The 22,966-nt window shown below is 44.1% G+C and overlaps 1 protein-coding gene across 6 annotated transcripts; it reads left to right on the top strand.

Annotated features, from left to right (window-relative positions):
* Nucleotides 1-976: 976 nt before the first annotated feature.
* Nucleotides 977-19,638, top strand: LOC311144024 (putative ATP-dependent RNA helicase Pl10). Of its 6 annotated transcripts, none has more exons than XM_084179946.1 (19): nt 977-1,288; nt 2,407-2,446; nt 3,483-3,530; nt 8,761-8,931; nt 9,456-9,585; nt 9,677-9,784; nt 10,048-10,147; nt 10,300-10,435; nt 11,038-11,132; nt 11,304-11,402; nt 11,886-12,046; nt 12,245-12,389; nt 12,485-12,629; nt 13,050-13,097; nt 14,599-14,780; nt 14,985-15,102; nt 15,870-16,026; nt 16,162-16,298; nt 16,476-19,638. In XM_084179946.1, exons 1-19 carry the CDS (start codon nt 1,244-1,246, stop codon nt 16,571-16,573), a joined length of 2,163 nt encoding a protein of 720 aa, XP_084036072.1. In that variant the 5' UTR covers nt 977-1,243; the 3' UTR covers nt 16,574-19,638. The 6 variants fall into 6 exon arrangements, with proteins under 6 accessions (XP_084036072.1, XP_084036074.1, XP_084036073.1 ...); XM_084179948.1 differs by having other exon boundaries at nt 8,761-8,862; XM_084179947.1 differs by lacking the exon at nt 13,050-13,097.
* Nucleotides 19,639-22,966: the final 3,328 nt, after the last annotated feature.

Below are 22,966 nucleotides of genomic sequence, written 5' to 3' on the forward strand. Positions count from 1 at the left end.
TCACCCCGCTCCTCCGCACACTCCACTGGCTTCCAGTTGAAGCTCGCATCTGTTACAAGTCCATGGTGCTTGCCTATGGAGCTGTGAGGGGAACGGCACCTCCGTACCTTCACGCTCTGATCAGTCCCTACACCCAAACGAGGGCATTGCGTTCATCCACCTCTGGCCTGCTGGCTCCCCTTCCTCTGCGGAAGCATAGTTCCCGCTCAGCCCAGTCAAAACTGTTCGCTGCTCTGGCACCCCAATGGTGGAACAAGCTCCCTCACGACGCCAGGACAGCGGAGTCACTCACCACCTTCCGGAGACATTTGAAACCCCACCTCTTTAAGGAATACCTGGGATAGGATAAAGTAATCCTTCTACCCCCCCCCCCCCCCCCCCCTAAAATTTTTTTATCCCACTGGCTATGGGGTGACTGCACCAATTTGTAAGTCGCTCTGGATAAGAGCGTCTGCTAAATGACGTAAATGTAAATGTTGAGGATCAGTGAAGTGGAGATGTTGTTTCCTACCTTCACCACCTGGGGGCTGCCCGTCAGGAAGTCCAGGACCCAATTGCACAGAGCGGGGTTGAGACTCAGGGCCTCAAGCTTAATGATGAGCTTGGAGGGTACTATGGTGTTGAATGCTGAGCTATAGTCAATGAACAGCATTCTTATATAGGTATTCCTCTTGTCCAGATGTTGTAGTTTCAATGAGCAAAGCAGAGGCAACAAGCTTGATATGGACAGTGATGGTGCAGAGATGGCAGGAGCAGTGGAATATAGATACTAAGAGCAGGCATTTATGTTTTGTTTTGTTTTTTAAGAGCAACGGGGTTGGTAGGATTTAGTTTCTCCCTGTCTCTGGCCCACACTCCAGTACAGTAGGTGGCGGTAATGGATCATAACGTTAGATTCCAACCGCCGATTTACCCCAACAAAGAAGAGGTTGTGGGGTTCTAGTGATATCTCGCGGTACCTGTGCGAGTAGTTTAGCTTCATTCCACCACGGAGAAGCCAGTGGAACGTGTCGGTTATAGCTCAAGTTGGTACTTTAATTTGCAACCACGTAGAAACAGCCAGAAAGGAACATTTATTAACATAATACATTTGTTTTATTGCCTGAAAGGACATAAAGTGAGCTACATATTACGGACTGGAATCCAGGACGAATTCTGTGATCTACAAATAAACTATCTAGCTAGCGTGCTAACAAAGAAAATCCTTTCTCTTGAGAAATAATCCTCACTATTCTCTTTAGTTATGAGTCATGTGGTCGTTGATAATCCACACGGTCTAGATCAGCAGGTGAGTGTTTACTTCATTTTTAATTGATTTAGTAAAATTACAAATGAACAAATATCGTTAGGACAGCTAGAATAACACTGTCAGCGTATGCTAAATTAGCAAGCTAAAGTGGTTGTAGCCAAGCTACGTTAGCTAGCGCGTAGCTAACTGCGTGGATATGGCTGGTAAAATGGTGGTTGGTGTGTGTCGCCGGTGAAATTACATGGTCATGGCGGAGCTAGCGAATGCTGCCTGGTAATATTCGGTTTTGATCAGACTTCTTGGTAGCAAATTCTTTGTCTCAAAAAGATTGTCGTGAACTCTTGCTATCCATTACTGCATAGTAGCTAGCTAGTTGTCAGATTTTTTTATTTGTATACCTATATACTGTATTTAACCAACCAGACTAAGGTTAGCTACACGTGAGGCCGGTATCGATTGCGCAGTTGATGATTTTACGGCAATTTTATCCAGGCTTGGTTAGGCCTTAGCTAACGTTGGCTAGGTCATGTAGCTATCTACAGAGCCTAGATTGTCAGCATGTATAATAGTTAGATACCTGGCAATTGATATTCAACTAACTTTAGTTTAGTAGTTAGCTGGTTACCTTGATGAAATTCTACCGGCCGGTAAAAGTAACGTTAACTGCTGAGTCTTGAAACGTGGCGCAGGAAATAACAATTGCTCTACTGTATAGTAGGTGACGAATAGTAAAAAACCTACTCCAGACTAAGTTTACAAAGCCAATATATCATTGGCTAGTTAATGTTGGGTTTTAGTTATGTAAAACCTAGTTAACTAGCAATTTAACTTCCGTTGATTTTATTTTCTATGTAGCTAGTTAGATGTTAACGTTAGTCTATTCACTACTAACCTTAGGGCCCAAGCCAAGAACGTTGGCTGTGAATCGAAACTTTAGCACACACAGAATCACCTTATCTTTAATAATGTCAACATTCGATTTGTTGACTTGACCTACAGGCTATCTCTCATAGTGAAAACTTGAACTTTTCCAGCCAGTGCTAGGATCTGATTTTTTTGTGGCACTGTGCTCTATCAGATTTTGAAGCATTTATTCACCCCTTGGTTATACCATGCTTGTGTTAAGTGTGCCTTAACAGTATTTTATGTATTTTCAGCTTGCTGGCCTAGACTTGAACTCTGACGGACAAGGAGGCAGTAAGTATTCACATAAATTGAACTGTCTCAAGTGGTGTTCCTCTTTGAGCACAGATGTTCATAGCAGAATGATCTAATAGATAATGTAATTATTTACTAATAGCCATACACAGTGCAATAATACATTTGTTCAGTAATTTTGACAATCCTCTTTCGCAGAACAATTTGCTATCATTGAATGCCCTAAGGCAAGGGTTCACAAACTTCTTTGGCCCGCATCCCCATTTTGATATAAATAATTTCCTCACCCCCACCATGTAAAAAAAATAAATACAAGTGATCAACGGCCAATCCTAACTTTAAAAAAAAAATTGGAACTATGACAGTCTATTACAAATCAGTCTGACAGAATTTCAATCTGAAGGACGTATGGTTTGAAGTGACTGAAATGCATCAAAAAGGTATTTGGATGTTCAGAAGATAATTAAGCAATCATTTTGTATGGTCTATGTAGAAAATAACATTGTCATCATTGATGTCCCCCCCCAGTCTTATTTAGTACCTGTTCTTGTCCACTCTGTTCTAGTGAATCCTGCGCGTTTGTGAGCATTGTAGAGGGAAACTGAAGACTCGTGTTCCTTAGTCTTATCTTTCCGTGATGGGGTCATTATATTTTGTAGCTTAAACCGTTCAAAAGTTAGAGCCACATTTGTAGGAAGTGACCCGAAACCGCTTACTGACAAACCCGGTTCTATGGACCAGGTGTGATTTTTGTAAGTTTATCTCAGTTTCTCTCGCGACCCCATTTTCAAACCAGGCAACACCACATAGTTTTGGAAACGCTGCCCTAAGGGGTTAGCATGTACAGATGACATGTATGCTGAAGGTGGCAAAAGGACACTTGTGAGTTGTATCAATTTGCAAGACCATTTTTATTTTTTATATATAGGATACCTTTAAAATTTTCCTGAACAAGGATTTGCATGCAGTGTAGCTCATTGTGGCGATTCCGTTTATCCTCATATTCATAGCTTTACCATACAATGTGTTTCTCGATACGAAGACTGACAGTCCTACGATTTTTCACTTTTTCCAGGGCGTTACATTCCACCTCACTTGAGGAACAAAGAGGTTTCCAAAAACGGTAAGTCATCACTTTGACACACAGTAAATTACACACAAGACAATGATTATGTCCCAATTCTATAGGCATACCCTTCTGCCCTAAGTGTGCACTTGGTCACTTCCCTTCATGGATTTAAAAGTTAAGGTGTAAACTCGCTTTAGCCTACCCTTACACCATTTCAGTCCTTTTAAATGCATGAGGCAGGGTGTACAAGTACAGAATTAGAAAACAAAGGACTTGTCATTTAATGAAGGTGTACAATATGTTTTGGTCAGTGTTTTAATAGGGTAAGGATGCATTTTTGTCAGTTAAGCAGAATGCTATTTTTTAAATATCACAGTAACCCGATTTGTACGCATTTCTGCTCCTCCTTGAGGCCAAAGGCAACCAAGAAAGACTAAAATTCCCCTAGTGCAGGAGTTTATGGGAAAAAACTACAATTGATTGTCTCTGTGCTTTTATTGGAAAATACAAAGTAGAGCATGCTACCCTCAAAGTAAAACCAGATGCTTTACCCCATCCTGAACAGCATGAAAATATGTCTTTCAGAGTAGGCCTTAAGGAATTAAATGCTTTTGTCATTCTATACGATGGCGCCAGTGTATGGCGACACTTCACAAGCAACTCTCTTGCTACTGTTTGTCATTTTGTTAACCAAGTTGTTTATCCAAAATGTAGCACTAACACTTAATTACAACCTGAGTTAGTTTTTCTTGACTAACAATTTTTGGCGCACAAACGTGGAAATAATCTTACTCCTGTTCACCAAATTTGTAATACTTAATGATCAAATGTCACCCCTTCCCACCTGCATAAGGAGTTTACCTGTTATTATGATAACTGTTGCCGTACAGCCCCAAGCCAATTATTCTACAACTTTTGACAAACTTAATTATAGCGTTATTAAAACAAATAGGAAAACGTGCAGCCAGAGGCCATATCTATCGTCGCGGAGGACTATAATTTGCCACCTGGGGAAAGTACTGGCAAAATACTTTCAATATGTCCCCTGACCAGGTGTGACAAAACACTGGACCATTGCTGCTCCTTCACCCAGGGACCATATCGCTCCTTGACACAACCCTACTTCAGCGATCAGATCACTCATCAGTCCTTCTTACTTCCTGTTTACAAAGTGATGAGCACAAAGGCTACACTTAGTGTACAGTTAGTGCTGATCCAGTGACTTGCAACTAGGATACAAGGACTTCTACAATAAATTAATGTGTGACCTAGAGCAGTGGTTCCCAAAGCTCTTGAGGACCACCATTCGCACAGTCACATTTTTTTTGCACAAAATAACTTAACGGACCTCCCGTTGGGAACGGCTGACCTAGAGAATGTTATTGAGGTTGCTGGAAGACCGAAGGAGAAACTGGAAAACTAGTTCAGGGTATCCGACTGGTGCACGTGGCAAGTACTTCAGGCCATCGCAGAACAAAGCTAGCGGAATTGCCCACATTGACTCCTCACTCCCAGATGAGCTGAACAACTCCGAACTACAGCTTCCAGCAACTCAGAGGAATATTTATGAAAGTTTCAATCAAGACACGATGTTCTGTTGTCCAACCTTGTAGTCTTGTGATTCCTAATGTTTGTTGGCCGGGTGTTTGTTGGCATGTTATCGGCACAGGCATATGTTGAGTTGCATGAGTTAACAGGGCTGTTATACCAAGCACTATCGCTGACGTGAAGAGACTACGCGACAGACCAGGCAACTAGTTTTTAAAGCTGAACTTCACGCAAATTATCAGCGACGTACCAGTTTTGTTTGCTACTTGCTCCCCACTGGGCCCAACACATCACAGTAATCTTTAGGGCAAGATAAGTCTGAGTTCTAAGAAAGTGTCCCACTAGCACTGACTCATTATGGCTAAAGACTGACTTGCCTCTTAGAAGTTGTGCAAAATCTTAAATGTCAGAGTAAATCCCAATTGAACATCTCATTGATCATGGCACAGAGTTTGTCTTGGGTTAGTTTCATCTACCTTTTGTGACGTTATTTGTCTTTTTATTCCACAACAGAAAATGCCTATTCCTCTGGTAGACAGTACGGTTATTCAGTGCCACCACCAGTAAACTTCTGTAAGTCCCTTCCGTCTGCTTTGTGCTGAGATGCATGAAATGGCCTTACGCACAGCAACACCAATGTGGGGTGTTCCAGATGCACAGGTTCTGTTCAATGGAGCTTTATCATTTTGAGATGGTTCCTAAAATGTTCAACAACTTCATAGTAAAGATCTGATAATGTGCATTGGCACAAACTTCAGCTGAATCTGTATCTGGAACCCAATGTGAAATGGGCTTAGACTTTTGAAAGACAATACTTTTACCACTCAGAGAATCAGAGAACGCCACCCACAATTCCCACTACTGGGAATAGGGTATCTCTTTAGAATATGCAGCCATAGTCGGGTGTCGAGGCTACTTTTAGTATGAAGTAGCTTGCTTTTGGTGAAAAGGGTGTTTTTTAAATGTCTTTTGAGTAAGGTTCTGCCCTGCATCGCTAGTATGGCTGTATTACTAATGCCAATGGGAGCTGCTCAATGCTAACATCCTTATGTTGAGTATCTGCAGTAGGAATAAAGCTGTATCAAAATGAGCCAACATTGTGCCTTCTGATCATCCTAGGAACATACCAAATGAATACAATTAAAGCAGAGCCTGTTCGATGAGCTTAAATGTCTAGTATTCTAGCCTATACTTGGAATCCTTCCTATAGGCACTGTAATGTTGCGTTCATAACCAAGTGGGAAGGTGGTATTTACCACATACAACTGGGGAAAATATCATCCCTGAGCTCTGACTTCTCCCACATGCTGACCTCTGACGTCACCTACTAAGGAAATGACCTCGAACAGCATTTAAATGCAACAACAATACGCTATTAATAAAAATAAATCTATTCATGGTTTTTGAACATAATTTCAAGCATGATAGCTGTACTTTTTAGCCAATCTGCGTTTTTTAAATGAGTTCAAAGCACGTGAATGCATCTTAACTGGTATTTATGATGTCACAACTGCTAATTACAACCATCCCACTTGGTTATGAGTGTGTCAATGTAAATAGTCTGGGTGGCCATTTTTATTAATTGTTCAGCAGTCTTATTGCTTGGGGGTAGAAGCTGTTAAGGATCCTTTTGGTCCTAGACTTGGTGCTCCGGTACCACTTGCCGTGTGGTAGCAGAGAGAACAGTATGACTTGGGTGACTGGAGTCTTTGACAATTTTTTGGGCTTTCCTCTGACACCGCCAAGTATATAGGTCCTGGATGGAAGGAAGCTTTGCCCCAGTGATGTTCTGTGCCGTACGCACTACCCTCTGTAGCGCCTTTACAGTCAGATGCCGAGCAGTTGCCATACCAGGCGGTCCCCTGTAGCTCAGTTGGTAGAGCATGGCGCTTGCAACGCCAGGGTTGTGGGTTCGTTTCCCACGGGGGGCCAGTATGAAAATGTATGCACTCACTAACTGTAAGTCGCTCTGGATAAGCGCGTCTGCTAAATGACTGAAATGTAAATGTAAAAGATACAACCGGTCAGGAGGCTCTCGATGGTGCAGCTGTAGAACTTTTTGAGGATCTGGGGATCCGTGCCACATCTTTTCAGTCTCCTGAGGGGGTAAAGGTGTTGTCGTGCCCTCTTCACGATTGTCTTGGTTTGTTTGGACCATGATAGTTTGTTGGTGATGTGGAGACCAAGGAACTTGAAGCGCTCGACCCGCTCCAATACAGCCCCGTCGATGTTAATGGGGGCCTGTTTGGCCCGCCTTTTACCTGTAGTCCACCATCAGCTCCTTTGTCTTGCTCATATTGAGGGAGAGGTTGTTGTCGTGGCACCTCACTATAGGCTGTCTCATCGTTGTCGGTGATCAGGCCTACCACCGTTGTCGTCAGCAAACTTAATGATGGTGTTGGAGTCATGTTCGGCCACACAGTCGTAGGTGAACAGGGAGTACAGGAGGGGACTAAGCCTGCATCCCTGAGGGGCCCCAGTGTTGAGGATCAGCGTGGCAGACGGGTTGTTGACCTGTTTTAAAGGTCTTGCTCACATTGCTACCGAGAGCGTTATCACTCAGTCGTCCGGAACAGCTGGTGCTCTCATGCATGCTTCAGTGTTGCTTGCCTCAAAGCTAGCATGAAAGGCATTTAGCTCGTCTGGTAGGCTTGCGACACTGGGCTGCTCGCGGCTGGGTTTCCCTTTTGTAGTCCATAATCGTTTTCATGCCCTGCAACATCCGATGAGCGGTCAATGCCGGTGTAGTAGGATTCAATATTAATCCTGTATTGACGCTTTGCCTGTTTGATGGTTTGTCTAAGGGCGTAGCGGGATTCCTTATAAGTGTCCCGCTCCTTGAAAGCTGCAGCTTTACCTTTTAGCTCAATGCGGATGTTGCCTGTAATCCATGGCTTCTGGTTGGGATATGTATGTACGGTCACTGTGGGGACGTTGTCGATGCTCTTATTGATGAAGCCGATGACTGGGGTGGTATACTCCTCAATGCCATTGGATGAATCCCGGAACATATTCCAGTCTGTGCTAGTGAAACAGTCCTGTAGCGTCGCATCCGCGTCATCTGACCACCTCCGTATTGAGCGAATCAATGGTGCTTCCTGCTTTTAGTTTTTGCTTGTAAGCAGGAATCAGGAGGATATAATTATGGTTAGAATGGAGGGCGAGGGAGAGCTTTGTATGCGTTTATGTGTGGAGGAAAGATGGTCCAGAGTTTTATTTTTTTTCTTCTCTCTGGTTGCACATGTGACATGGTGTTAGGTAAAAACGGATTTAAGTTTGCCGCTGCTCAGCAGATGTGGGAACTCCTTCAAGACTGTTGGAAAAGCATTCCTGATGAAGCTGGTTGAGAGAATGCCAACAGTGTGCAAAGCTGTCATCAAGGCAAAGGGTGGCTACTTTGAAGAATCTCAAATATAAAATATATTTTGATTTTGTTTAACACTTTTTTGGTAACTACATGATTCCAAATGTGTTATTTCATAGATTTGATGTCTTCATTATTCTACAATGTAGAAAATAGTAAAAAATTAAGAAAAACCCTTGAATGAGTAGGTGTTCTAAAACCTTTGGACCGGTAGTGTGTGTGTGCACTTTATTTTCTGGGAATTTGTGTCTTTGTCTGGGAGTCCAATCTATCCCCTTCGTGGTCTCTGAATACCTGACAACCTCATAGTGCACGCTCTCTTTCTACCTGTCATCATCCCTCTGCCTCTCATTCCTCTCCTCACCCATGAAGACTCTCCAGGAGGATGGGATGGCGGACGCAGCAACGGCTTCGCCAACGGTTACCATGACAACCGCAATGGGGGACGCGGCGGGCCTCCCCGAAATGACAGAGGTGGGCGTGCCAGCTACCGCGGTAACACCATGGGTGGCACCTCGTTTAATCAGCCAGTGCACACCGCAGGTGGGGAAACCTACTGTGCCAAATAGTATTTATCTATTCATCACTAATAATAGTAATTACAATACTAATAAACGGATACAAGTAGTATGTAATGTATTATGCTGTAGATCTGGTCCTCCTAGATCCTACTGTGCATATAGACTATAAAAACAATTATAATAATGGTAATACTAGTTATAACTTCTAATAGTAGACGGAATCTGCAGAGGCAGAATTTCCTTGAATCACCAGCAATGGAAATAATGTATGAAATAAAATGCGTGTTAATACAAATCAAACCTATTTTAATAGTTATTGATAAAATACAGACAATGCTGGAAGGGTACAGTTGGGGGGGAAAAACACCCCTGCATATTCCGTCTTACCCTATACTCATATCATTCGATCTAATCAATCAAATCTATTTACCAAAGTAGCTTATTTCCCGAACAATATTTTGATGGTGGTAGGCCATTCCTGCATGCCGGTGGGATGATTTAATGTAGCCACAGTTACTCACTGATCTGTACACTCTCCCTACCCAGGGTTTGGTGGTGGACAAGATGGTGGAGGCTGGGGAGGTGCTCCCAGACAAGATGCAGCCTATAACAGCTTTGGAGGGAGGGGCAAGTCTTCCTTCTACAGTGACCGTGGATCATCAGGGGGCAGAGGGGGGTAAGGACCAGTCAGTGCACTGTCTGTTGGAACTATGTATTGACCCATACAAATATGTGTTGAGCAGTGTGTCTGTGGGGGTCTGTTGTAGTTATCAGCGTGGAGGTTATGGTGGTGGAGGTAACAACCGCTGGCAGGAAGACTCCAGGGACGACGAGGACTGGTCCAAACCCAGCCCCGCCAACGAACGCCTGGAAGCGTGAGTCTCGCTCCTCTCTTACATTGGCCAAAACCAGTGTGTCTAGGACTTCTGCAACTTGAAGTGTGCCTTTTTATATAAGCATACTCAACAATATTGATCTTAGATCGGTCTTAGTTTCACTCTTAACGCTGGTAGTTTGCAATATTCAGTTCAGTTATTCTGGACAACTTTTGAAGAGTCCTGTTAGACGTTGTCTTGGAAATCCCGTCTAATGTGATGTCCTCTAACCCAAACTATATTTTTCCTCTCCGCTCATCCAGGGAGCTGTTCTCAAGCGGGAACACTGGTATTAACTTTGAGAAATACGACGACATTCCAGTGGAGGCCACTGGCGCAAACTGCCCGCCACACATCGATAGTGTAAGTCACATCACTGGCTTTGCCGCCACCAGTAGTCATGTAAATCAAGGGAAATGCTGTGCATGGGAAAATGTTGAAGTGACTCTTATTGACAGAAGTCAACAGCGTAGAAGTGATCCAAAACTAACGCCGCTGGTGTTTTGGTATTTCAGTTCCATGATGTGGACATGGGGGAGATCATCATGAGTAACATTGCCCTGACCCACTACACGCGGCCCACCCCCGTCCAGAAATACGCTATCCCCGTCATCAAGTCCAAGAGAGACCTCATGGCCTGCGCTCAGACTGGTATGGGACTGAATGAATGAAGGCAATTCCACAGTGAGTGATGCTGAGGCTCAGATTTTTCACTTTAAAATGTATGTCAAATTAAACTTAGCAATCATTGGTTTTAACAAACCATAGCTATGCACAAAGACTACTTTTAAAAATGTCCACTGAAAATGTTACACAAACACATTTACTTGAAGAACAGTGCGGATGCAAAGCTTGGTAACTGAATGCCAACACAAACAGCACAATCATCATTGTGTTACCAGTGCATCTGCACTGTTCAAGTAAATGTATTTTTGTGAAATGTTCAGTGCAAGTTAAAAGTAGTCCATGTACATAGTTGTATAGTTTGTATAACTTTGCAAACAGTTTTTTTTGTTTGACTTGCATTTTAAAGTGAGATCTGAGTCTCTTCATCACTCTTATTGTGGCATCGCCCATGAAGGAAGGAAGATGCTTTACTTCAAAGGGGGAGATGCTAAAGGAAGTGCTAGCTAGATATACTTTGAATTTAAAACTTGTTTTTGGATTGTCTTTCTATCGCTTGCTACCTTTTTAGACCAGTAAAGATGAATGATTATTGTATTGAGTAAAAGACTGAATGTTCCTGTACTCAGGCTCGGGTAAGACTGCAGCCTTCCTGGTGCCAGTGCTGAGCCAGATCTACACACAGGGGCCTGGAGACGCCGGAGCGGCTGCCAAGAACGGGCAGGTACACACACACACACACACACACGACCAGCCTGCAGCGTTGAGTTTTCCCATCGGTCTGCAACACTGCTTTACTGTGAAAGCAATTCAATTGTCCCCCTGACTTGCTGGTGTGCTATTTATGTATTCTGTGTGCTGAGGTTGACCCAACACTTGTCGTTTCTCTCCACAGGACAGCGGTAAATATGGGCGCCGTAAGCAGTATCCCCTCTCTCTGGTCCTGGCCCCCACCAGAGAACTGGCCCTGCAGATATACGAAGAGTCCAGAAAGGTATGGGCTACCCCCCCTCCCCATTGGACAGAACATGAAGGATCTTGTAGTGACGCTGTAATAGAGTATCCTAGTGGTGGTTAAGGAAGATGGACCGGTTGTTGACTTGAAAGTTGCTGATTCCGAACATGTTGAATGATTGCAGCTAGATAAAGAAAATATCGACCTCTTTTCTTGGCATGCACGCCGTTTCCTTGTACTCGTGTGTATGTTATGGAGGGACAAAATGCCCAGTGCTATGTCTTCGGTGCCAGAATGTTTCTCGTCTTCTGGTTCTATCCTCAGTCACTGGTATACTCTTATCATGTTGAAATGGATGGGCATCAGGTTCTATGTAATCTGAGTGTTCTGCAGGCAGATGTGAATCTATGTAACATCTGCTATAGAACAATACTCCAAAGATGACAAAAGGATAATGGTTAATACTGAATTATGGGCAGTACTAGGGTTCTGAACGGTCCTGTGTATGTCTTCCCCCTGTAGTTTGCGTACCGCTCCCGCGTGCGTCCCTGCGTGGTTTACGGTGGGGCTGACATCGGACAGCAGATCAGAGACCTGGAGCGAGGCTGTCACCTTCTGGTGGCCACACCCGGACGCCTGGTGGACATGATGGAGAGGGGCAAGATTGGCCTCGACTACTGCAAGTGAGTGGGGCAGGCGCTAGGGCTTACGAGTTAGCTCGGGCTTACGAGTTAGCTCGGGCTTACGAGTTAGCTCGGGCTTACGAGTTAGCTCGGGCTTACGAGTTAGCTCGGGCTTACGAGTTAGCTCGGGCTTACGAGTTGGCTAATGTAAGTAATTGACCTGAGTGCTAAGTGAACTGTTTCTGTCATCCACGTCAGCTACCTGGTGCTGGATGAGGCTGACAGGATGTTGGACATGGGCTTTGAGCCCCAGATCAGACGCATCGTGGAGCAGGACACAATGCCCCCTAAAGGCATCCGCCAGACCATGATGTTCAGCGCTACCTTCCCCAAGGAGATTCAGGTAAACACACACACCGGTAGTAGTGACGAAAGCTTGAGAAGCTGAGTCAAACCCTTGGCGTGTGTTTCTGACTGCGTGTGTTTCTGACTGTGTAGATGCTGGCGCGTGACTTCCTGGAGGACTATATCTTCCTGGCCGTGGGCCGCGTGGGCTCCACCTCTGAGAACATCACCCAGAAGGTGGTGTGGGTGGAGGACGGTGACAAGAGGTCCTTCCTCCTGGACCTGCTCAACGCTACAGGTAAGGAACACGCACAAATTAAAGACACCAACTCTACACTGTAAGACTCAAACCCTTCACACACTCACATTCTCACACAAACAAACCAAACTCCATCCTAAACACATGTATAACGTTCAGTCACAGATGTATTGAAAATAATTCATAACACTTGCTAAGGTTATCTAAGAGGGTACATTGTTAGCCTTTTCCCTTGCCCCCCACCCCCAGCCACCTGTTAGTCTGTCCGCCCAAAGTAAATGAACATCCACATGGACACAATTGTCTCCTAAACTAGTTGGCATGATGAACCTTCACCATTCTCCTCTGGGTGAAACAGAGGGTGGTTGATGGGAAAGCGCTAGTTTTCACATCTGTTAAGTGTTAAGTTGCTCCATACTGCCTTTGGTTTACTGTGCTGGGCGGTTTGGTTTTATCTAGTCATTCCCAGTGACGCTCCTGATGTTCAGGAGGCTGCAGTGACACCTGGTAAGTATTATTATGGTACTATTAACCCCCCCCCCCCCCCCCCCCCCCCCCCCACATCTCCCTCTTTCTCCTTTAATTATTTCTCAGAGGAGCTTTAGGGCCAGAAATAATGCTTGCAGTCTCAGGGCCAGGGGAATCCTACCCTTAGGTCAGGGGTGGGCAACTCCAGAGCTGTGGTGTGCAGGCTTTTATTCTAGCCCAATACTAAGACACTAATTTGAGTCTAATTGACACCATAGCAGCCCTCCAGGACCTGGGTTGGCCAGCCCTGTCATTAGAACCAGCGGTAACGCTTGCCACCCTTAAAGGAGGTTTCTAAGTGGAGCACAGCTATTTTTCCTCTCTCTTTGGAAAAGGAAGTGTTTCTGGCTTGGTGTTACTGTCTGGGATGATTTTCAACTCTCACACACACAGCATGTGTAGGGAGATTAAGGACACGTTGGGCTGTTTGTCTTTGGAAACTGAGCTACACCTTCTGTTAGTCAAGCAGTTACGTCTATTATGGGTTGAGTCAGTCTACGGTAAATAAAGTACACATAAACCCCTCTGTATTAGCATCTTGTACGTGTCCCGATGTTCCTTGGCAACTAGTAAAACAGCCCATCATGGAGATTAACAAATAACCTAGATGTCACAGGAAGCTAGGACCAAAGCAAGCAGACATCTTTATCACCATGGTAACCAGGACCTAAGAGGTGGACATGCGTGTAGATACCCAAGCCCTGTTTTGAATACTTAGAAAAGACAACCTCACAGAAGAATGGAGTGATATCTTTGATGCATGCCTGGATAGATGAATGCTTGTCTTCCATGCCATAGGATGTTATCCTTCATCTATCCAAACATGTCAGATCAGTAATTAATCCAAGGAAGACATTTTACAAACCTGGTCCTGGACTCCCATCGCTCAGTGTTGCCATGCCAACCATACCAAACACGGCCTACCTGCCACTAAATGCTGCTGCTGTGGAAACAGGCATAGGGTCATCAGAGAATATCATCAATGCCCCCATCCCCCAATCCCCATATCCCCATACCACCATCTCCATCCAGTTTCACTGTCGAGTGTTTGCTCTGATAGCCATTAATGCCGTGTTAGTCCACTGTAGATAAAACAATGAAGCTACTCACTCCAAATAGTACCGTTCCAAATGGCTGTGAAGACATTTTGAGTTATGGGACAGTCGGCTGGTTCTGATATGAGGACATTTGGCATGTAAACTCTGTAAAACAGAACCTATATAAACTTAATGGATGTCAGTGAAAGCGAAGCTGCTTCTGCACCCCTGGTCTCCATTTTTCAGTTGCCTTTTTTGTTTCTTTGCACCACGGTGATGAGGTTGGGAACATTACCTGCTCTGTTAGTGCAGTCCATTTTGACTTCCTGCTCCCCTCGCCCCACAGTCTAATGTCTTAATCCCACTCATAGCCTGTGAGCTAAGTACTCAAAGTTTTTCTTTTTTCCCTCTTTCTCTGTCTTTCGGTCTCGCGCGCTCTCTAGGTAAGGAGTCTCTGACGTTGGTGTTTGTGGAAACCAAGAAGGGAGCGGATGCCCTGGAGGACTTCCTGTACCGCGAGGGCTACGCCTGCACCAGTATCCACGGAGACCGCTCCCAGAGAGACAGAGAGGAGGCGCTGAACCAGTTCCGCTCCGGTCGCTGCCCCATTCTGGTGGCCACCGCGGTACGACAACACGCACACACTCTGTCAACACAGAAGTAGTGACGTCATTCTCCCTTTTTAATCTAGCATGCATCCAAACGTATCAAGATTTTAATTGAAGCTACATCAGTAACGTTGATCACCTAATGAACGGTTTTCCCCTTGCCGGTTGAATAGTGTTTCCCTCTGTGTGACTGACTGCCTGTTGTATCTCTCCTCCTCCAGGTGGCTGCTCGTGGTCTGGACATCTCCAACGTCAAGCACGTTATCAACTTTGACCTGCCCAGCGACATTGAGGAGTACGTCCACCGTATCGGTCGTACTGGTCGCGTGGGGAACCTGGGTGAGTGGGACTAGTGTTGGGGGGGGGGGGGGGGGGGGTCTCCCATCATGACCTGTTTACTGTGTATGTCATGTAGAGGTGGGTTGTGGGTAGGATTTTGACCCGGCCCAGCTTTAACACACCAGGGTCCTGTTCATAAGGGCATGCAAATAAAGAAAGCTGTTGAACGTTTTGCGACGAAAAACGGGAATGAGCTTTCTTTTGTTTGCTGCATAATTAACATGACCCTGACTAAATGGATAAATCACTAAATTAGCCTTGGAATTGCATCATATTGTTAGGGATAGCTAGGTTATGTGTGTTCCTCTGTCACTCACCTTGTGTATCCAGTTCTGTTGTCAGTCTGACATCCGGTTGGTTGTATAATGAGAATGCTGTGATCGCATGGCTCTGCACAACGGTAGAGATTGTCCCGTTGTGTTGGAAACTGCAGAGCGCATTACCGCACTACCACTGGTGCACGTTTAACAGAAGGTTGGGGTGCCGGTGAATAGCGGTGTGGTGTGTGTGTGTGTGTGTTGGTCATGCGCGTCAGTAAGTATCACTTCTCATGACTGGGATGCTAAGAAACGAGAATAACTCCAGATAAACACTAAATCCACAATATTACGTAAGATCACACACTGCATTAATTGTTTTTAAGAAGCCTTAAAGTATTAGTCTTTCAAGAACTCAAGTTCCTCATTCCACCACATGCCAAGGAGAGTTTTGCTATGTGGTCTGTGTGTGTAGCGTATTGAGCCCTGTCCTCTCATCTGTGTGTGTAGGTCTGGCCACGTCGTTCTTCAACGACAAGAACAGCAACATCACCAAAGACCTGCTGGACATCCTGGTGGAAGCCAAGCAGGAAGTACCCTCCTGGCTGGAGAGCCTGGGTTACGAGAACCAGCACAAGGGCAACACGGGACGCGGACGCTCCAAGAGGTACACACACTCGCACACCTTTTCAGGGAAGTTAACGGACCACTTATGTTGATTTTTTAGATCAAAGATATTCTCAAGAAAGGAGAATGCCAACTACTTGTTCTGTGTATCAACCTTTCCTCTCTCTCCACCCAGGTTTTCCTCTGGTGGATTTGGTGCCAGGGACTACCGCCAGACACCCGGCGGCGGCGGCTTTGGAGGTGGTGGTGGGCGCGGCGGCCCTCGCACCGGGGGTCACGGAGGAGGAGGAAGTCGTGGCGGCTTCGGTGGAGGTAAGAGCTAGGCCCTCTTCAGAACCACTCTGAATGTCACTTTAGTTTTTATCATGATCATTTGGAATGAACGTTTCGATCATGTGTGAGGGGTGATCTCTGCTGTTTTTATCGCTGTATGTGAATTACTGAATTTATTGGACTTTCTATCTGAGATTTGACCCCTGTCCTTCCCAGGTGGCTTTGGAGGCGGAAACTCCTATGGTGGCAACGACGCCGGCTACGGTGGCAACTACAGCCACTCCGGTAGTGGAACTGACTGGTGGGGCAACTAGTCGCCATAGCAACCCGGTTGCCACGCCAACCAAACTCATCCTCTCACGGAAACCACATGTTGACTACGCCAGACTAAAACACCCCCTGCCCCCCCCTCACTCAACCCTGTGTAGTTTCACTGACACACAGTACATTGCACACACTCTGATTCTCTGCCCCTTCGCTTCTCTCACAAGGAGCAAGACTCAACGCCAAGACTACCAGCGCAGCGCCAATCTATTGGAAAAGAGCAGAGACCTTTTTAGATAAAAGGAGTGCTGACATGTATGGTCTGATATAGAAACTCAGACTTTCCTTCAAAACGGCAACTCCTTTTTTCTTTAGATAAACAGAAAAGAAACAAAGAATAACCTGAGGATCATTTGTATGTTAATGTACTGTGCCTTTTGAATTTAGACAGGACTAATTCTGTGTTGTCATTTCACCAAATGAATGTGGCCAAGCGCTCTAAATTGTTATTTATTTGGTGAAAAAAGAAGCATAGAGAAAAAAAAAAGAAAAAAAAAATGCTTGTACTTAATCAAACCTTGGCAAACACTGGGGCATTGTGGCTCGTTCGAGTCATGAATCCATTTGAACCTTACAAAATTGTCGCAGTGACATCATGTAGCCTTTTCTCGGGTTCAGCCCAGAGTTCCAACAGCTAACATCACTGTAGCGTCCGACATCACTGGGCCGTACTCCTAGTGTGGCTAATAGAACTGTATTCTAATCTTTAAGGGACGAAGAGTTCGATTACTTTTTCTTTTTTTGCTCACTCTATCCTGGATAGGCTCCTCTATAAAGGATACGGTAGTCTTTCGAAAAGCCATTCCAGTTGTGATCTCTTAACACGGAAAGTCGTTAAGCTCAATGCTAACAAACGCACACTGGGGTTTAATTCAAACAACGCAAACACTCAATGTTGGAACTTGTTACTCCACATCTATTGACTTGACTTGACAGTGTTATGGCAGCTAGTAAAGTTAACTAAACGCTAGCTACATTAACTGGGCAGTGTTTTTTTTGTTTTACTTAAACTGTAAACATTTGAAGTGGGCGCATGCGCGGTATTGATAAAGTTTTTTGATTTGAGTGAAATGTTTCTCCACACCTGTAACAAAAAATGGCGCCATCTTGGAAGTGAAGTTCAAAATGGCTGCATAAGGACCACAGCGTCGGGGGGGGGGGGGGGCACAGTATGGCGCGACGTTAACGTTAAACAGTCTTACCGTTGACCGAGCGGCGGAGCCGGTATTCTACGCATGCTAGTGTTTTGTTTTTTGGTCAAGGAGATATAAGACAAATGAACTGAGTCGCAGGCTTAACTTAATTAAAACCTTTTTCTCTTTTCAAGCTGCGTTGGAGGCGTGGTTCATCTATCAGAGACAGGAGCAGTATGAGGTCCATCACTAAGGGTTAACCAGTCAGAAAGCAAATTGACTGTACAGAGCAGGACAGTTGTGTTATGGGGTGAAGGTCGGGTTAGGGCTCAAGTTCATTGCTTTGGTTTCCATTGCTCCTTGCTGTGGAGGTGCCCAAAGATGGGCGACTTTTGTCCCCTTCCTTATGGTATATACGTACTGTCAACTCCTCTTGGGGTTTGTCTGCTTTAGATGTGTATAAAGCTCTGGTACCGAATGGCCTGACGAGGCTTTTCCACTCAAAGAGGAGCAGCAAATGAGAGGAGGAGAGAAGGGGCATTTGGTGATCTCTAAGTGCTCTACATTTCTTCTCTAGTGTGTTGTGCCTTTGAAAACTTTTTAAATTGATAAACTTAAAAAGTGGATGCACTGACAGTGTTTGAGAACTTGGATTGAATGGTGCTACTTGAGTTTGTGTGTAGGCCCTTGTTTGTTGTCGTGCCCATCAAGTTTTACAAAAGTTATTTTATTGCACATCTAGAGTTTTATATAAATGTCTTGAATACGTGTCCTTAAGCTTCCAAATATTGTGTAAGGAGATTGTGGAAAAAAACGCAGCTTGTTTACAAAGGGGAAGGGTTCTCAACATTTAACCAGGATTTTTTTGGGACCAGGGGGTTAAGCAGTTGGAATTTAGCCATTTGCACACAGATTTCTAGATTCTACTTTTGCTGCTAGTTTTGTGTAATTTATTAAGCATTTTTGAGAAATATTTATTTTTCTAATCCTCAGTGGTTCTTTGAAAGTTTCAAGAAACTTGACCAAAAGACGGTAACAAAAACACTGGCACTTGAATGTTGAATGTCACCTGTATGCGTGAAAAATTTATATATTTCGGGGTAGTGTGAGCTTTTTAATGTTTAAGACATATTGGACTCTGTCAATAATAATATCCACAGCTGTTTCGAGGCCTTGGGCCCTGACATATCTAAATACTAGCTAGATAGTCAGATTGGCCTTCAAAAGAAAAATGGAATTAAACAGACATGCCAAGGTTTGGAATTAAAGTTCTCAAAAGAGCAAAAGCTAATTTTCCTAAACGTACCGGTGCAGAAGTGCACGGGATTGTCCAATTGTGTGCATTGTGTTTATAATAACTGTATTCCAATTTGACCTATATCATTTTTTTTTTGGTTCCAGTGAATGTCTGGCACATGGCAATCTTTAAAAAACAAACATGGTTTATTCTCTGCATTTGCATATATGGCACCTGCGGTAATTGTTTTCCCTCAGAGTATTGAGCAGGTCTCCACTGCAGTAGTGTTCCCACAGTAGCAGGACATTTCACTACTAGCCTGGCCACAGGATGACTATGCTATTACCACCACTTACTTGCTCAGTGCCCTGAGGAGAAAAACCCAGAGGTGTTTAGATGTGGACTTTGCTTTCTGTACTAGCTTAGAGGCTACTGCACTGCATGGGGAAAGACTTGGCTGTGCGACTATTGTAATGATTTTACCAAAATAAAAAGTTTGAATGCAAAAGTACCTTATTACAAAATGTAAGCATGTTTTATAAGATTTGTTATAAATGTAGGACAGGCTATTGCCAGGAGTGGCTGCGGCAGAGAGGAGCTGCAAAGTTGGCGTTGGTTGAGATTTGATAGGCTTCAGTTCTTTTGAAGATGAAGAAAAACAAATAGATTTCATTATTAAAACAAACCCTGTGTCACTTGTCTTATTTTTGGATTCCCTGTATGTCTTTGTCAAATCAGGGTCGTGTTCTATAGTGCACAAATTAGCCAAATGTTTTTTTAAGGGACAATTAAGATGAGCGTTCTTATTGGGCAAGTTCTGGTGGTATCCCTTGGCCCTGTTTCTCAAAAACATTTATGTTTCGTGCCTACTGAACATAACCGGGAAGTTGTGATCAAGTCACTGGGCACAAGGTGGTTAAATCAGCGTAATTTGTCAATGTATTGTATGTAGAAAATGCATTGCATTTGAAAAAAGTCATCAATTTGTTTTAAAGGTTGACATTTCAACTGCAGGATTGTCATGGTAACCAAATTGTATTGGTTACCATGTGGTCCTCCGTAGCTCAGCTGGTAGAGCACGGCGCTTGTAACGCCAGGGTAGTGGGTTCGATCCCCGGGACCACCCATACACAAAAAAAAATATGCACGCATGACTGTAAGTCGCTTTGGATAAAAGCGTCTGCTAAGTGGCATATTATTATTATAATAAATTTCATCAGACTAACCTTATAAAATATTACATTTGTTCCTGTGGTCTTCAATGTTATATCCGCTATAAGAAAAATAAACAGTCTGTGTAGCACCTACTGGAGAATTTATACATCTACAGGTCTCCCATCCAGGGTTTTAACCAAGCTTAGCTATGATATTTACCAATGCGCTAGTGTGAGAATGATTGAGGGAGCTCCACTTAACTGAATAAAAACATGCAACAATTTCAAATAGTTTCCGGAGTTACAGTTCATATATAAGGAAATGAGTCAATTGAAATACATTCATTAGGCCCTAATCTATGAATTTCACATGACTGGGAATACACATATGCATCTGTTGGGGCATGGATCAGAGAACCAGTCAGTATCTGGTGTGACCACCATTTGCCTCATGCAGCGCGACACATCTCCTTCGCATAGAGTTGGTCAGGCTGTTGATTGTTGTCCCACTCTTCAATGGCTGTGTGAAGTTGCTGGATATTTGCGGGAACTATAACACGTTGTCGTACATGTTGATCCAGAGCATCCCAAACATGCTCAATGGGTGACATGTCTAGTGAGTATGCAGGCCATGGGAGAACTGGGACGTTTTCAGCTTCCAGGAATTGTGTACAGATCCTTGCGACATCCTTGTATTTTCATGCTGAAACATGAGGTGATGATGGCGGATGAATGGCACGACAATGGGCCTCAGGATCTCGTCACGGTATCTCTGCATTCAAATTGCCATTGGTAAAATGCAATTGTGTTCATTGTCCGTAGCTTATGCCTGCCCATACCATAACCCCACCTCCACCATGGGGCACTCCCTCAAATTTGAGACATCTGTGGCATTGTGTTGTGTGACAAAACTACACATTTTAGTGTGGCCTTTATTGTCCCCAGTACAAGGTGCACCTGTGTAATGATCATGCTGTTTAATCAGCTTCTTCATATACCACAACTGTCAGGTGGATGGATTATCTTGGCAATGGCAAAGGAGAATTGCTCGCTAACAGGGATATAAACAAATTTGTGCACAAAATCTGAGTGAAATAAGCTTGTATGGAATATTTCTGGGGTCTTTTATTTCAACTCATGAAACATGAGACCAACACTTTACATGTTGCGTTTCTATTTTTGTTCAGTATGTATAGCATTTGCTAATTCATCAACAGCTATTGTTTCAATTCAACCCAGAATTCAACTAACAATAGACAATACAATAGGCCTAGGGTTTCAAGATATGGTTGATTTCAAACGTAATGATATTTAGTGATAGAATTTTGTCTGGTTGTCAACGCAACCACATATCAACATTTGAAGGAGATCTTCTGCTTGAATAGTTCCATCTGAGCCACTGACTTGGTCTGGCTTTAACTCCACTTGGTCTACAAATGAATAATTGCTACGTTGGACTCACGTCTCCATCTCTACCAAAAAGCAAAGTTAAAAAATATTACTAAATCAAACTTTATTTAAAGTGCATTTAATGTTTGATTTTATTTAGTCCTACAATAAATAGCCTATTAACTTGTGTCCAACTCAACCAAAAATAAAAGTTAAAAGTCCATCTAAGCCAGTGGCTCAGATGGAACTATCCAAGCAGTAGTTACATCTCCTTTAAATGTTGGTATTTGGTTGCCTTGTCAACCACACACAATTCAATATTACTTTTGTAGTTCAGTAAATAGCTTAAAGTTAAGGCTATTTTACAGTACAAACTAATGTAACGTTCAACCTTAATTTATTTTTATTTTTCCACCATGGAGTGCCTGGACAGAGAAGAGCTTGGACTGGCCTGAGTGGGAGCTGCACTCCCATAGGGGTGGGAGGGCCAAGAGACCAGAGGTGGCGGAACGGAGTGCTCGGGTTGGGGTGTAGGGTTTGAGCATAGCCTGAAGGTAAGGAGGGGAAGTTCCCCTTGCTGCTCCGTAGGCAAGCACCAGGGTGGTGCAGACACAGAGCCTCTCCACACCACCTGGTAGGAGCGACCTGCCAGGTAGGATGCAATCCAGGAGTGTGCAGAGCCTGAGATGCCCAACCCTGAGAGGGTGGAGAGGAGGATCTGATGGTTCACGTTGAAATGACGTGGTGTGCCCAGTGGGTGGATCTACTGGTTATTGCTCCACATGCCAGAAGCATGGGATTTGAGTTAGGGTAATCTGACCCCAGATTGGTGGTTAAGAGCCTGTTTAGGAGCATCTGCACTGATTGATGACCTCTGACCTCTTAGGTTAAAAGAGGTGGAAAGCAGGCTGGCCGATTTTCCTAGATGTTCTGGACCAATAGAAAGCCTAGATTTGACAACTTGTTCTCCTTGATGAACTGAAGTGGTTGCGGATATAAGAGCATCACGTATTCCTGGACATTGATCATGAGATTAACATTTACATTTACATTTACGTCATTAACAGGGAAGATGGAATTGTACTGTATGATAGAAAAACTGATCTCGTCAATATGGGCCTACTGGTCAACTGCACAACTAATGGGTCACTGATCCATGTGAACGGATACGGATCCATTTTTCCTGAAGAATTCTGTGTGTGTGTGTGTGTGTGTGTTGAAGGTGGTGTAAAGGGATTTGAGCTAGCAGTGTAATCTGAGTTGTGCTGCATGCTGCCTGCCTGTGCTGTTAGCATAGAGTACTGCTTTACCCCTCTGTTAATCCCTGTCTCTCCATCCATCCCTCCGTTTCTCCATCCAGCCCTTCGTCTCTCCCTCCTTCCAGGGGATTTGCCATTAAGAGATGGCTTTTGGGAATGTGTGTGTGGTGTGTGATGAAGCAGGCATACACAAGCACACGCTGACTGGATA

This window comes from Coregonus lavaretus (genome assembly GCF_964263955.1).
Source record: "Coregonus lavaretus genome assembly, chromosome: 16".
Lineage (NCBI taxonomy): Eukaryota > Metazoa > Chordata > Actinopteri > Salmoniformes > Salmonidae > Coregonus > Coregonus lavaretus.